Source organism: Camarhynchus parvulus, chromosome 4, assembly GCF_901933205.1.
Source record: "Camarhynchus parvulus chromosome 4, STF_HiC, whole genome shotgun sequence".
NCBI classification, from domain to species: Eukaryota; Metazoa; Chordata; class Aves; order Passeriformes; family Thraupidae; genus Camarhynchus; species Camarhynchus parvulus.
In genome coordinates this window covers 54538054-54554970 of record NC_044574.1, presented here as the reverse complement: position 1 = coordinate 54554970, position 16917 = coordinate 54538054, and the positions used below count along the sequence as shown (strand labels likewise).

General features: G+C 44.6%; 1 protein-coding gene across 14 annotated transcripts in view; it reads left to right on the top strand.

The window, feature by feature from the left end:
* ADGRL3 (adhesion G protein-coupled receptor L3) overlaps positions 1-16523 on the top strand; it is a 489715-nt gene extending 473192 nt beyond the window's left edge. For 7 of the 14 annotated variants that reach the window (XM_030948015.1, XM_030948013.1, XM_030948017.1 and 4 more), the window contains 2 exons: positions 1945-1962; positions 4026-6455. In XM_030948015.1, coding sequence (XP_030803875.1) covers positions 1945-1962; positions 4026-4831 — 824 coding nt within the window. In that variant the 3' untranslated portion in view covers positions 4832-6455. Of the gene's footprint in view, positions 1-1944; positions 1997-4025; positions 6456-12693 lie in introns of those variants that run through there. The other 7 variants (XM_030948022.1, XM_030948019.1, XM_030948021.1 and 4 more) reach the window with 3 other exon arrangements.
* Positions 16524-16917: the final 394 nt, after the last annotated feature.

Here is a 16917-nt window from a genome sequence, read left to right as displayed (position 1 = left end):
ATGGGAGTCTATCAAATGGCAACAGGTAATGCTGGGTCAGCATTTGCCTTAAGAGGAGTCCTGATGTTCAGGTCTGGGTGCTTCAACTGAACCCAGGCAATATGGGCAGAAAAGTGTGTTACATGTATTTTAATAATTTTATGGTCTTCAAATTTTTAATACTAGAATCTGATACAGTTATCTGAGCTAACAGAATGTTATTCACAAAAACAGCATATTTTTTTTGCAAGTGCTATTCTGTTCAACACAGTTTGTTAAGTAACAGAGAAACCTGTCCAGGCTTCATCCATGGGATGTGAAGAAAGAGAATGGGACCACCCTGGTCCCATTTAAGCTCCTGGAGCTTTGCCATTGACTTCAGAGGGAGCAGAACCCAACCCATTCTTTTCAGGAGGCTGTGAGTTCATTAATGACCATGGAACTGCTATAGCTTTTAGTTTTCAAACTGGTTAGGTCCCTGGACAATTGCAAACTGTGAATATTAGGAGATCCCATGGCAGAAATGAAGGGTAGCAAAACCAATCAGGCCTAGTGGTCTCGGTGGTCCTCTGGGGATGCTGCACCAGCAGGAATGCTGAAGCCAGGAGAGTGCATTGTAAAAGTAGATGCTGTCATCATCTCTGGGTATGCCTTGGCTGTGGCTGGCATGCAGTGAGCATTGTTAGCTAACACCATCCAACTAACTCATTCCACATCACTAAGGCCGTGACTTTTTTTTGCACGTTCATTTACCACTTCTGGTGCTGGCCATAGGTGGGGCAGGACACCCTAAGGAACAAGGAACTGATCTGGTCCGCCTGTTTCTTTTCCCCTCCCCAGATACATCTTTTAAAATACTGTCTCTGCTTGAGCCAAAGCTGCCACATCTGTGGCAGGCAATCACCAGGGGCAGGAAGTCCTAAAAATTATCCTTGGAAAGAGGTGGGGAATCAAACCCTAAAAGGCCAAAATCCCATGTTCCAGTGGCATAGGCAATTCCTTGATAGGACACAGAGTGTAGAGGAAGGGGGAGGTGGTAGGCGAGGGGCTGAATGCTCACTGTCATTGGAAGCTGAGGGACATACACTGGCTCAGTCTCTCCAAAGCAGGAAAACATCCCAACACCTTTGGTCAGAATTAATTTTGAGAGAAAGTGTTCACAAGCATTAATGAACATTAGCAAGCTGTGCTTAAAATCCAACAGACAACTGAGGAGTGGGAAGCTGAGCGTTATCACTGCCTCTTCATCTTATTCTCTGACTTTTCTTGTTTTAAGCCTTTCTTAGTAGTTTCATTTAGCAATGCCATTATTCAAACTACTATTCCTCTTTTTGTTTGTTTGTTTCTTTTTTGCAAAATCCATGTAGTTTGCCATACGTTTCGTTAAAGTAAAAATCAGATTTACCAAAGTTTGTAAAATGCCAGCAGCCCCATGATGAGCAAAGTCATACTCTTACAAAGCACTGCTGCAAAAGATGGACGGCAAAACATTTTTAGCAAAGAATCAGAATTCAGTTTCAGCTACCAGGGGATATTATATCTAACAGTAAGTAAAGACATTCATTTTAAGACTTTGGAAGTGACATTGACGGTGCCTGTCTTTTCAAGCATGACCGTTACCAGCTTTAGACTTTTCTTAAATTTCCTGGCATTATTTCTTCATTTGTGTTGCACGCTGAACATTTTATAATGGCATTGGAAAACAGTTTAAATGTGATAATTTTTAAAATAAAAATGTAGAGTATTGACTATTGCGCGTAAAATATTTTTTTTCTGTCTAAAATGTCAATATTTTTAACCTGAAATAAACCTTGTAACAAATTCATGTATTCTGGGCAGTGGAAATTATTTCCGTTAACTCTCTTTTCTGCATATCATCAATTTGCTTTTTACTCATGTTTCTCCTACTGTCGCTGTAAGCTTACTTGTTGTTTTTTCTTTCCTTTTCTTCATGCTGTCGTTTAGAGCCCTACAGAGAGACAAGTATGGGAGTAAAGCTAAACATTGCATATCAAATGTAATTTTTTTTAGTTCACTTTTATTGCATCACATATAGATGATGTAGTTAATAAAGGAAATTAATCTCACAGTTTTGAAATCAAAAGACAATGAATAGACATGTATATATATGTGTATGCGTGTGATTGTATGTATATATATATGTGTGTGTACATATATATATATAGATGAGATTAGATGATGCTTCCTTTGTTTATGTCTCATTTTTATGGTATCGTTTACCCAGCATAGTTTCTCGTTTAGTTGTGTATGCTTTTTTTTTTTCCCCCAACTTCATGTTTTAATTTGCGAGGTCATGGCATTTTTATATGGTGTGTTTCATTGCAGCCCCCACTCTGTTCTTACCTGCAATGCCTCCCATTTTATTTCTGCACCAAACCCCAGATCCATGCATTGGCAGCAGGAGCACAGTGCTCAGTGCCTCAATGCATACCTTACTCAGCGTAACCATCAAACAGATGCTGTTGTACCTATCACCCATTACATACAGCCCTCCCCCAGAAATGCTCACTTTTCATTTCTCCCCAAGCATCGTGACTCGGTTGGAGAACTTTCACCGTGAAAATCAACGGCTTTGCTCTATGTCTGTGATGGCTAGTTGATTTTTTGGCATAGCTCCCTCATTTGCTGGGGAACCCAGGATACAGCAGCACCCTCTAAGCTTCAGAAACCCAAAAGGTGACCGACACATTTGGGGCATTTCATTCAAAAGCAAGAAGAAGCCTTCAGTAGCGCTTTCCAGCCCTTGACATACAGCAACTACTCCATCGCAGATATAGACTGAATCCTGTATTTTCAGAAGGTACACATGCCATGTACTAAGCATGGTATGAGCAACTGTTCATCTGAAATTGTCCGTTTAATGGCTTCTCTGATCCACTGTGCCTTGCTGGGAGTTGCTTGCCAGTTTTTGGCAATGCCTGAAGCCCTTAGCTGAGAGGTCGATAAGTTATTTCTTGCATCCCCATGCCTGCTCTCCTTCCAAGGAGACCAGTGATCCCAAAAAAGAAAGCATGGTGGCTTAACTGCTGGGCCTGATTTTTTTCTCCCTTGCCCACCCATGCTGGCATTGCTCTCACAGCACTTCCCTGCCATCTCCCGTAGTGCTTTGGGAAAGAGCTGACCTCCAGCCTCACATTGTCAGCATTGAGACACCTATGGAGATGCAATGGGCAGTTAGAGCGGGGACACCCTGAGACCCTGCTGCTCCTCTCAGGTTCCCATGAGCCCACAATACCATGGCAGTGATGGTACTTGCTGTACCCTCCACTGAACCCACTGCTTTAACTTTGCAGGTGGAATAGGAGCGATTTTTAAAGGCTTCATAAGACCCCAGAACAGATGCCTCCAACATCAATTGTTTCAGAAAATCCCCACCTGGCCAGTGTGGAGTAAATAATTTTGGTTGTGCCCTTAAGCCAGAAGGGGTAGGGCATTTAGCCTTGTTCCAGAAAATCCTGGGCCAGGAAGCACTTTGTGCCTCCCCCTTGCTACTCCCTGAATCCTGCCATTCAGTCCTTATGTCTTTATCCTGACAGCCTGCCCAGGAAAAGGGGAGAGCAGACTTTTTTTCCTCTAGAAAGGATACACTCCCAAACAAAGTTTTGGTAGTGATTAGCCTGGGCTGCAAATATTTTTTCCTCAGCTGGGAGGAATTGCCCCCTTCCTCCGAAGTTCCTAGGGCCAGGGCAGTTGGGACCAGCCCAGGGTCATGAATTTTTCAGCTCCCTCAGGAATACATAGAGTGCAAGAGCTGTAGGAGAATACTGGCCAGGAGAGGTTATCCTTCCAGCTGGATGTTGCCACATCAAGTCACACACTTGACAGTGCTTTCCATTTTTTTTTGTTGGGAAGCCCTGGACCACCAGCTGGTTAGATGGAGCTGCGGCCTCCCATTTTGGCCGCGACGCTCTCCTTGCTGCCCAGCCTCAGCAGCTGCGGCAGCCTAGGAAGGGGGTTTGAGTGTGCACATCCCGCATGAGTGTCCTGTTTGTACAAGTCACCCTCTCTTGTGTAATGTTTTTCAGAGGGGCTTCTGAACAATGCCAGGGATACAAGTGTCACGGATACTCTACCACTGAATGGTAATCACGGCAACAGCTACAGCATCGCCAGCGGCGAGTACCTCAGCAACTGCGTGCAAATCCTTGACCGTGGGTACAACCACACGGAGAATGCCCTCGAGAAAAAGATCCTGAAGGAACTCACCTCCAACTACATCCCTTCCTACCTGAACAACCATGAGCGCTCCAGCGAGCAGAGCCGCAACTTGATGAACAAGCTCGTCAACAGCGTGGGCGGCGGGAGCGAGGACGATGCCATCGTGCTGGATGACGCCACCTCCTTCACCCACGAGGAGAGTCTGGGCCTGGAGCTCATCCACGAGGAGTCGGATGCCCCGCTGCTGCCTCCCCGGGTGTACTCGGCGGACAACCACCAGCCCCACCTCTACAGTCGGCGTCGCATCCCGCAAGACAACAGCGAGAGCTTTTTCCCTTTGCTGACCAACGAGCACACGGACGACCTGCAGTCGCCCAACAGGGATTCTCTCTACACCAGCATGCCTGCGCTGGCTGGCATGCCCATGACGGAAAGCGTCACTGCCAGCACCCAGACCGATCCTCCACCAGCGAAAAGCGGCGGTGGCGATGCCGACGACGTTTACTACAAAAGCATGCCCAATCTTGGCTCCAGGAACCACGTCCATCAGCTACACACTTACTACCAGCTAGGTCGAGGCAGCAGCGACGGTTTTATAGTCCCGCCAAACAAAGAGGGAACCTCTCCGGACGGCAATGCAAAAGGACCCGCTCACTTGGTCACTAGTCTATAGAAGATTCAGCAAAAATTAAGCAAAGAGACAACTAAAAGCCTCTCCATAACACTCGGTTTACTGTTCTGAGTTAATCCAAACAGTGGTAATATTGTGTGTACTCCTAAATCTTCATGCTGTTCAAAAGGAAATTCTCAGACTTTTTTTACTGGAATTTTTAGGCCGGCCTGGAGAGGACAGTAACTGCTGTGCCCCCCTTATCTTCCCATCCTTCTTCCCTCCAGACAGACTTCATTATGTTAATGAAAGAGATAGATAACGGCACACTTCGTGGCCTTCTCAAGTTATGCCGTGTTTGTTTAAACAATCCTTGATGCTGTGTTGCTCTTAATTCCAAGGACTTGATTTAAGAGGGAAAAAAAAATAATAAAAGGCCAAAAATGTGCATTTGAAACTAGTAGCGATGACGCATCTAGGTGGGAGCGCTGCGTAAAACAAGCTAGCAAAACTCTTTCTTACCAATCCAGATCACACCATGGGTTATGGTCACTCACAACTTGGTTTCACTGCAGCACCCTTTGCTGCGGGAGCAAACAAAACGTAAACAAATTTAATGAGACAGAAGGGAATCCTAGAATCCTGTGCTAAAGGCATATTTTACATTTTGCTGTATTAACGGATGATAAAAACTAATGGCAGAAAAAGAGAAGCGAACAATTTCTATGTAATGTACAGATACTAGCATTGCACATATAGTCTGCTTTCTGTTCCTCCAGAACTTGCGTCCCTGTTAATGTAGTGGAAAAAAAAATAAGAACTTTTTTCTGTTGTGCTGGTCTTGTAAGTTTGTCTACCAGTAGGAGCAAGGTTTTTCATAATTCTTTCCTTTTTTTTTTTTTTTTTTTTTGTTTTGCCTCGTCCACTGCTCCTTCCCTCTGTCCCCTTCCCATCCCAGTAAAAAAACTCACTGGGCAAAAAAAAACAAACCCCAAACATCACTTTCTAAGGACCATTTTTAGTAACACCATCACCACTTCTTTTCAGCCAAGGCAGTCTTTTAATTTCCTCACTGTATAACCTTTTTCGGCCGGCATGTTGCCAGCAGACCTTTTGGCAGACTAGAGCAGGGCAAACTTCCTCATTGTCAGTGCACAACCTGATGGTGACGATCATGCTGTGGAGCATCTCTGGCCAACAGCCCCTCATCCAGGCCCTCGGGTCGCATCCAGGGACTGAGGAGAGGTTTTGTAGTTGTAGTGGGGGTTCTACAGGAGACTGCCATTTCCCTGGAGGAGCAAAGGGCCTTCTCGGCTCAGTCTGGTCCCCGGTTTAGGCATTTGTACTGCAGTGGTTTAAGAAGAAAATAGATTGACGCGTAGTGAGCTAAAAAGTACTTTGCGGTGATTTTTAATTAAAAAAAAAGAAAAAAATGTCCTCTGTTCATTATTTTTCCTAACAGGAAATTTATTTATTTGACCGGATTTTTAAGTAACATAGGCTTTCTGGAGGTAAATTAGCAGCACGGAGTATGAATTCTTCTTCTTTTTCTTTTTCTTTTTTTTTTTTTTAATTTATGATCCATTTTGTACGGTCTCAGCAGTTGAATGACCTCATTACTAATATTTGTTGTAAAAGTGAAGCTTGTTTGCCAACCAATAAACAACTGATCACGATTTAGAAGATACTGTATGTATGTACTGTACAATTAATCTCTCTTTTTTTGTCGTTGTTGTTCCTCTCTCCATTAATGTCTTCAGTATGAGTCTCCACTCCTTTACAGCATGGGTGAGCAATGTCGAAGAAAGGAGGCCTAAGCTGAGAAAGTTAAGCACAAAGGTTATGCAGCTGTGGCTGACTAGAAAAATCAGGCTGGTGGTACTTGTTTAGGGGCAAGAACAACACTGGTTGACATTTGTTGCAGGTGATTCTAGGTCTGTTTTGTGCCTACTGTATAAAGTAGCCAATGACGCACATATGATTTGAGTATAGTGTTTCACGTGTCATATATTTTAATCATTGTAATTTTTTTCTTTTATTAATTTTCTTCTTTTCTTTTTTTTTAATTTGGGTTTTCTGAGATTAAAAACTGCTGGTAGCATGTCAAAGAGTAAAACAAGTCCCCGTTAGGCCTTCTCGGTCGTTGTTTGCTGTCTCTTTATTTTCCTGCTCCGGAAAGCCAAGCGCCCTCACCATCCTTGGCCACATGGTCCTTCCCACCCCACCTCTGCCAATGGCCCACTGGCACTTCGCTGCTCTCCTCCAGCCTCCCCCTTCAAATCCCTTGAGTGCGATCAGGAATACAGGAAGCCACAAAATAGCCTGGAAAGGTTGACAGGGGAAATAACCACCCCTGGATATGATTGGTAATGACTTTTCAGTGATTTTTCACAAAGCCCTCTCATGGCCGGGGCTTAGGGGCTTGGTGCTGCCTCCATCTAAACTGTGCCTATCCAAGTCCTGTCATGCTGGGTAAAAGCCAAAAGGCTTGGAGCAGGTGGGTGAGGCACCTGTTGAACAAGATATTCCCAGTGCTGGAGGATAAATGCAGCAGCAGCAGTGGATCAGTGGAGCAGTTCCACCCCATCCCGGGGCTGTCCTCGCACTGGGGCCGTGCTGCTCGGTGCTTCTCAGCAGAGTCTGGTTGGGCAAGAGAACAAGGGGTGGTGATGTTTGGTGATATTCATGGCTTTCTGGTTCAAGCCACCTGAGTCCTTCCTGCAGCCACTCTGGCCTAAACATCTTGGGGAAGAATCTCCATGTGGGACCATGCACTGATCACAGCAGTGCTTCTTGCTGGGTCTAGGTTTTGACAAGGGAGCATTTCCATTTAGAATATTGGAGAATCACCTGACTTCATATCAGAGTAGCCACTGGCCAGCCAGGTTATGCTCTTGCTCTTGATGCTGCCTCCCTGTTTCATTTTATTATCTCTACCAGCAGCGATGGAGGTGGATAGTGCATGGTGGATCCACTCTTGCAGGTACAGCAGGTTATTCACACCCATGTGGTCACAGCAATCATGTAGCAGCCCAAGAGAGGCTGCTGAGGCTTTAAATAACTGAGGTACCTCTTATTTTGGGGAAAGTAAAAACTCTTTTACTGTATTAGACTCAAAAAATAGTTTTTCAGGGGTATGGTGGGATTGAGTATGTGCAGAGGGTAAGATACACCCTGGCAAATACCATCATGATAAAGTGGGAGGCAGGTGGATGAACATGGCATTTACCAGTGTTTCTGAAACTGCAAGAACAAACCAGTGATGGATTTGCTATGGGATGGTTTTGTCTTACTGAAAAATCTTTACTTTCTTTTACTACAAATGGTTATTCTTCCGCAGCCCTTTTATGTATTTCAGGTTTATCAGTGTGCAGGCTTTTTTTCCCCTCTTCTCCATCCCTTCTCTTTGCCAGCCTATCTATGCCTATTAGCACTTTGATTGCAAAAAAATGCTGTTTATTTTCAGGCTGATTATTTCTGCTCCCAGGCTGCTCTGACATCACAGGATTCACTGTTGGTGTTTCTTATGGCTTAGGAAATAGCTGAATCACAAAATAGAGGGAAAATATATATTATTAATTTTATTAAGCCAAAAATGGTTTAAGACTGTAATATAGTGAGGATGTTTTATGAAGGGGAGCAGGACACAGATTATTTTTGGCATTTTCTTCCCCTTGAGAACAGATTTTGTTGTCAGATAGTTGATTATGGGCATGGTGAGGGTTGTTGCTTGTTGATAAGTAGCTCACTATGTACAATTCTGATGTGACTGGCAACCGTGTCTTCTGTGCAGACTGCAGCATGTGAAAACCAACTCACTGTTAAGTCCTCAGTGCCTACAATGCTTCTGGGGTATGAGGGAGAGCTGCAAAACTTCTAAGGCATTTCTTAATGCTGAGCCAAGGCAAGAATGTGAGAAAAAAGCTTGATGAAAATGCAGTAGTGATTATGATGTTAAATCCATACTCACGCTTGGGGCGCATAACTGTGCAGGCTGGGTTGAGGGGGATAATCAGCCCTGTACTCAAGGGATCTTTTCTAGGGCTCCATTTAACAAAACAAAGGAAAGAAAACCAAACCAGATTTGGCTTATAGGGAGAAGATAAAACTTCATCATTCAAGTGCAACAAGCATCCCACTTTCAGCTGAAAATAGACAAAATAGAGGCAAATAGGTAGTGCTTGAGCTGATGACAACATCAGCTGATACACAGACCATTTTCTGAAACACAGAGCCACCTTTGGGAAGCTTGAGCTGCCAGGCATGTTTGGAGTGAGGATTGTTAATTTTAATCCATTGATTGAGTTGCCCCTTTATAAAGCCTTTCTTGCAGGTGGGAAGAGTGGGATGGAGAAGTGCAAGGCTCCATGCTTTGCATTTTCCTGAAAACCATCTTAGGATGCTTTGCAAGTTATGAATCCCTTTTTTCACTCACTGCTAATTTGTGCAGGACTGGCTTCTTTTTCCGGTGTAATCCCATTGCAGACCACCCCATAGAGAGCTGATACATCAGCTTACTGCTTAAGGACACCTTGACTACAGCAGGCAATTCCCACCCATTTTCTGCAAGCAGAGACTGTAAGATCTCCCTGAAACATGAAGGAGAAATACAAGGCAAAAGACATGCCAAGAAAGACCATGTAGGCTGGAGGGTATGGGGGCTATTCATCACAGCTTTGGAGGCACTGTGTAGGCAATAGTGCTTACCATGGTCCTGTTCATTTCTGCCTGTTGATTGCTTTTAATTCCTTGACATCCGTAGTTGTTTACCAATCTTTTTCCTTTCTTCTTTGCCCCAGGTAATAAGCAGTGGGATACCCCAGAGGGCCAGGGGAAACAGTAGTGATGGGGGGAGGCACTGAGTTCCTGGGGGTCCTTTTGTGTCTGTATGTCCCTATTGCCTGCATCCCCCTTCCCTGGCCAGCTGGCCTCTCTGTCACACCCTGATGTGCCCTTGATCTCACTAGGTTATGAAGAATGTAATACCCTGCAGAATTGCCTAGTCAACAGGGATAGAAAGATAGCTCATCTTATTAAAAACCTGTCTCAGGAAAGCCTAAGAGCACAAGCTTGGTCATCTGTCACACTCTGATCTCCTTACCTTTAGAAAGAAAAGTACTTTATTTTTAGCTATCTGCTGCATTCAGCTACACTCTATGCAAATTTCATTTAATGAATATTTTAGGGTTTAAATAGTCTGGGCTCATGAACATTATATAAATGTCATGATGTTGCAGGCTCTCTGGTAACGGCGTGGAGGACATCCTGCAGTGTGAAGCTGAAGCCAGATAAAATCTGTGATTAGTGCTCCCAGGGAAGGCAGCCCTGGGTTGTTCAGTGACTGTCCTGGGTGGGGGCATTAGCAGTGCAGTCAGGGGAGGTCACTGCAGTGTCCCTGGAGGCAGCACTCCCCTTTCCAGACTGAGGGACATTTCCTTCAGCACAGGTAGCTGGCTTAGGGCCACTTTTGCTCTTCCAAAGGCTTTGGGATGCATGGATCATACACCAGATCATTTATCATCCCAGTTCAGAAGAGGCAGTCTATTTAAAGCTGAAATATCAAGACTTGCCAGGATAGCTTGGAAATCCTCCTTTTTCACATCAAAATAGCTTTTTACAGGTGCTTACTGTTTATTGTACTCAGTACGCCAGACAGATGGTGATAGTCTTCTTCAGGAAAATGCCAAGAACAAAAAAAAATAATCCTAACTATTTTCTGTCTTTTCATTTCTTTACCCTCCACATATTTTCTTTTCTTATATTTCTACTCCTTAAATACACTGTGCACATGTAAAAACCCAAGCTAAAGCCTCAATAAATAAACAAAAAATGTCGGTATACAGAGCAATTATTATGTATTTTAGCAGTATTATTAAAACCCCAAACAGCAACTTTGAAGACACAAACATAGCTGCTGCACAACCTCCTCAGCTGGTGTGATGGCAATATTTGTACAGATGACCAAATATATCAGACTGCCACTTACAATGGACTGCATCTTGTGCTACAGCTTTGGAAAGGTTATTTCCAGCAGAAGGGTGCTTGGTGGGTAAATTATAGCAATAATAAAACTGTTTTCAGCCTATCTTCTCCCACTTCTTCTGGAGGCATCTCAGGCAGAGTTAAATTTGGGTCCCTGTGGCAGAAAACCTCACTCCAGACCATGGCCCTGTAGCCTTTGTGTCCTACCAGTAGCAAAGGCTTCACCTTTCAGTGTGCATGAGTCTGTGGCAATATCCACTGAAAAATGGCTTTGGAGGATGAATGGTGAAAACCAAGCAGTCAACAAACTGGGTGGAGGATGTCTGTGTATTCCACTTGGGAAGCAGAAGCACGGTGCCCCAAGCATCTCTGAGGATTGGTTGCACAAAAGCTGCAAAGGGGATGTGGGAAAAGGGACTTCAGGTGGGAGTGGTATCAAAAGAAAAAGCCCCAAATTTCTGGCAAGGCTTTGTCCTATGGCCGAAATATGCCAAAAAGAGTTTCTCAGGTGCTTTCTGTAGGCAGCTGGAGAGAAGTGCAAGGTCATGGGGAATTAGAACCATATGTGATGGAAGGCATATTTGAGGCAAGCTAAAAGCTTTGCTGTGGCTATCAGATGCCTACTCTGGCCAGTCCCTGGTTTCCTCCCCTTAAAAAAAAAAAAGTTTAAACCTTTTGGGTTTTTTTTTTTTGTTTGTTTGTTTTTTGGGGGTTTTTTTTGGGTTTTTTTGGAGAGGGTCCCTTCCTGATAAATAGGAGTTATTTTTTCCAGTGCAAACACCTCAGCTCTGCCCTTTGGTCACCTTCCCCTCACCCACTTCCTTGCTTGCTTATTCAAACTTAGAGGTAAAAGGCCTCATTGCTTAAGCTGCTGTTGATATCAGCCAGGAAGAGTGCTACATATTAAATAGGTGGGATTTTTGATTTTCTTTACACACTGTGCACCCAGGCATTTTCCACTGCTAGCAGTTTGAATTGCAGTGCAAAGCAGCCCACTGAGCTAACAGCAGTGGAAATGAAAGGGGAAAATGCATCCTACTACTTAGGAAAAAAGAAGAAAAAATAGATGAGCAACAAGGAAAGGATGAAAGTCCCTCCTCCTCAGAAAAACCCCAAAAGATCAGCCAAAATGGCCAAGCTGGGAGATGCCTGAAAAGTTGCTGGTTCTTCCCCCACTGCTTTGCCTTTGATGCCATAGAGAGCAACATATATTTGTGAGTGTGAGAAACAGAGTGAAATTATTTATGCTTAGAAAATGTCTCCAGAATAACTCTTGATTCTTCTTGAATGTCATTAGCCTACCTTAACATCCCCCTGAAATATTATTTCTAAAAAAGCCTGCATGAGCTCACCCCAAAGTGCATGTGGCTGGGTCCTCCCGATGTGAGCTTGTGAAAGGAGATGCTTTCCCCCCTTTGGCTGTAGTGATTATAAAGGCAGCTGTAAAGCAGAGCACTCAGGATGCAAAGTGCCTTTCACATAATGTCTGATATCAAAACAAATCTGTTTACTCTGCAGTCATTTATACTGAATATTTATTATTAAGAGGTGAGGGGGACACAACAGAAAATGCAGTTTGCTCAAACAAGCCCTGTTGTGTTGACACAAACTGGTGGCTGCAGCTCAGTGATGTGCAAAACACAGAGGAGCAAAGAGACACCTCGGTGTCACTCTTCTTCTGCAGAGCAATGGGCAGCAGTGGTTGATGCTGCTGTACAACAAACAGCTTTGGCTCATGCAAATTCAGCAAAAAGGTTGGGAGGAGATTCGCAATGGGGTGCTCACCCATAAATGCACTCACCTTCCCTGAGCAAGCCTTCCTTTTCAAGGCAAGCAAGGCATCCTCTACTTTGTCTGGGGATGGGAATGATCTTGAAAATAGCTGGTATTGGTTGCAGGGTCCTGCTCCGGGGATTTACCCGCTCTCCCCTTGTTTTTCACAGAAGGTGTAAGGACGCCCAAGCAGGAGCCGGTCTTCAGGCGAGTCACCATGGAGGACAGTGTCATCTAGCACCTGGGGACACCTGAGCCTGCCCCAGCCAGCCCGTGCCAGTGCACCACCTCAGCTCCTCTGTGCCTCAGCCCACCCGTCCCTCACTTGGGATCACGCTACAGGAGAGGCCGGAGAAGCTGGCCTCGACCAAACCCTCGGCAAACCCTCGCATCCCCAAGGAGAGGGCAGCCCGGCTGAGATTCCACTGCATGGCAGCACCCTGGGATGTGCCCTCGGTGTTTGGCCGCTCATCTCTTTTTTGAAGATGAGCAGAGCAGGTGAAAATTGTCTTTTGTAATAAGAAATGAGTTTCACCTGCTCAGAACATTGACTTTGTGACTTGATAACACTTAAAAAATGGCTGAGTGTGCTTGATCCACCATCCTGAGCCTCTCTCCATGCTCTCAGGCTGGGCTGTATAAAGGGGAATCTGCCAGATCCAGGTTGCTGTTGTAAATACAGACCTGTCAGTGCGAAGAGCCAACAAGGGAAGGACCAGAGGGACAGAGAAGTAGTCCTTACGCCAGGAGAAGCTGAACGTGCCAGCAGAGTACTGTCAAGCGAAGCTGTTGCTTGTAAATAGGGACCGGCGCATGTGTCCAGCAGCAGCTCCACTTGGCCAAAGCTTCTCGGGGGAAAGCTGCTCAGATTTTATTGTCTTGTGTAAATAGAAATATTTTTTTGAGGAAAAAAAAAATGGAGCCTTAGTATCTTGAAGATAGCGTTTCTCAATCAGCTCAGCTGGGGATGGATATATGGGAACCCACGGGATCTGCCTGCTGGATGCTGGCGTGGGCTCTCGCAGCCAAGCTCTGCCATCACTGCAGCAGACACCTGAAGGAGGATGGACCTGCCCAGCAGAGGATTCAGCAGATATTTCTCCCTAGTCCCTGTCAGCAGGGTGAACTCATCGGTCCCATGGTCTCCGCTGATGTAAATAATCAGCTACAGCCCACAGAGGACTTGGACTGCTTGGTGCAGTTGTGGGAGGGGGGGGGGTGGGATGGGCAGAATTCATCAGAGGGATGCAAACCCGATCAGCGTGGTGATCCCCAGGCTTTTAGCATTAGTTTAAAAAAAAAAAAGAAAAAAAAAAAAAAAAAACCAAACCCTGAAGGCTTATTAATGGCTTTAGGCCAACTGTTCGGCTGGGTAAATGGAGGCATGCCTAGACATGTTCTGTGTTCATGTCAGCCAGTGCCTGTCTGTGCAGTTCTCTGTCCGTGTAAACGCGTGTGCAAGGCTGTGTCTGGTTCGGGGGGCTGCCAGCCACTGCAGGTCCCTGTGTCTGTGTAGCTGTGTCCATGAGAGAGGAGAGAAAATGGATGTGTGTGTTGTACTGCCCTTTATCCACCCAAATACATTCCAGCAGTCATAAGTAACGCTGCTGGGTCCAGCTTCAGTAGCAGGAGTGCAGAGTAGTGTCCACACCTCTCCAGGGAATGAGGCTTGGCAGGCAGGGGGATGGTGTTAGCTGACTGAGAGCTGATGCATCTCTGCTCTGCATTGAGTTGTCATCCACTGTCCCCTGCTGTGGTGCTGGCAGGATGCTTCCTCCTGGAAGTTGGACAGGAGCTTTGGAGATTCCCTTTCATCATTCACCACCCAAAGCTTACTTATGCCTTATTTGCTCTAACTGTTCGGATTCAGTGCAGGGAAATTAGGAAAAGAGAATGAAATTAGAAATTGAAATTAGGAAAAAGCCCATACATTATATTTTTGAAAATTACCCCCAGTAACTTTCCCTGGACATAGAAGTCTCTCTTCAGCTTAGCATTTTGCAGGAAAGCAGTGCCAAGGTGCAGTGTCTTCCCCATGAAAAAGCTGGATAGCACGAAACAACTGTTGCACTATTTAGCACAGCACTGGGGCCAAAGCCCCTTTAGCTTTGCAAGGAATGGGCAGTGGGCAATCAACAGAAATTGGAAGCTGCCTCAAATTCCTGAGGGGTGTGGGCATCTAGAGTGGTAATTTGCTTGCAGTGGTCCAAGGTGAGCTGCAGAGAGTCTTTTCCACTTGAATACTTGAATACCTCCTGTCATCCAGCTGTGTGTGTTACCATTAACACCTAACAACTGCCAGTGCCAAGTGATTTATATATTTATCAGGACATTTTTTAATTTATCAAACCAGTGCATGGGAGGCACTGTGCTTCATCTGCCACATGTGGACAGCTCTTCCTTTGCCCGTTCTCCAGCCTTGTATAGTGTCCCCATGCAAGGTAACCATCATGTTGGGGATGTGGTTTCCTCCCCAGTGAAGGCTGTTAACCTTTTTTCCAGGGAGAAAAATAGTGAAAGATATGAGTAACACACCCTGACTTTGTGCTGGAAATGTGCTGAAAGTCAGCCAGTGTATTAAGCAAATAAGTAACTCCAAAATGTTTGAAAGTTCACGATCTATGAGGAAATACAGAAACCATTCTTATGGTTTTAGGGCCCCAAAGGGCAATGCTAAATCCTGAACCCAAGGCTTCCTGACTCTGGGGAGGTTTGAGGTGCAGCATGGGGAAAACTTAGGGGCAGCAATTACAGGAAAGAAGATATTCCCTGGTTTTACTAGATTGCAGAAAGCAGAACTCCCCTAGTTGGGTTGAGTGGTGGATTTTTTTCCATTGGAGAACTCACTATTAGTTCTCTTCACAGACAATCCCATCATCCTGTACCTTAAACCCTTTCTTTTATCTAGAAGTTAGGAGTTAGGAGACATTTACAACAACCTTCAAAGTTTCTCTCTCTCTCCAACCCTAAAAGAGGCTGACACCCCACAACTGACAGTAGTGAAGATGAGCCAGACCAACCCCAAGTCCTCATAAAAATGATGAATCCCATCCACTCCATCCATATTGATGGCACACAGGTCACACGTGGAGATGAGCAGTGAGGAGGGGAGGCAGATAATCACTGAAAATTGCGTGTGGGAGGTGCTGTTACCAAACCCACCTGGCAGAGTTTTGATTTAATCCAGCCCTGAGTCAATACTGATTGACATTTCACTCGCTTTCCATATCGTAACTGGACTTCCTTATTCCTCAGGCATGGAATGAATCTTAATACATTGTAATTACTGTACTCCTGGTGGTGAACGGTATGAAAAGCTATCACAGAAAGCATTAATAAAATGTACATTATGAAAAAGAACTCGGCATTGTCTGAAATTAATAATGCACCAGATTTTTCTCATCCACGCCTGCTCATTACAGGCCTGCCCTTGAGTTTTCTATTAAAATGACTTATTCAAACTACTTGTATAGCTGTGTTCAGCGTGAAGTTATCTGCTGTAGGTTTGCATCCCAGTTAGATGTACCGCATGAGGACTTATTAATCTGTTATATCTTTCAGGCATTGATTTTGGTGACATTTATATAACGCTGGTATGACTGAAATGAACTGATTGATTCATGCGTATGGATTAGTTTGCCTAAGACTTTAAGGCTAGGTAGCTTTATCATGCACTGTAACGCCAGAATTCATCACTGTATTATTTACGAGAGACTGAACTGGCTGCATTTCAACAACTGAAGAGATCTTCACTGTTTTATTTATGTATAAATGTTTACTTAATCAGCCGCCAATTTTGTTTAGCAGAGTTTGTTCACAAATGGAAATTGTAAACGATAACGTGGTTTCTATTTTAAAATTTACAGGCTTTCATCTATAGCAAAATCCAAGATGTCCAAAGTGTCTTTGTCTACTGGCAATCAGCGAGCTCTCTTGTATATGCTTTCTGGTAATTGCAATTAGCTGCTGCAATATTTCACATAAAAAACAATGCAACCCTAATACAGGAGATCTGAGTGGTAGTGTGTCTCAGTCAACATAAATATCCCAATGCTTACAAATGCTGGAGGTTTAAAAAACAACAAGGAGCCACCTGCCAGTGCAGAGGCAGGAGCTCATGGACATGTGTGGTGATTTCTGCTGCCTTATCTTACAAGAAAATCCCAGTTCCAGGTAAATTGTGTTTCAATCACATTAGCTATATCCCCTGCTTGAGGAGAGCCTGGTCAAAGGGGGCAAGAAAAACATCTGCTCACTGTGCACTGCAGCTGGGAAAGTGGCTGGGCTACCATGAGTGTTTAAGGGTATAACATTCCAAGGAGGCTTAATCCCAGGTTCCCAATCGATTGCACGTGTTTTCTTTGGACCACGCTGCTTCTCCTGGGGACCAAGGA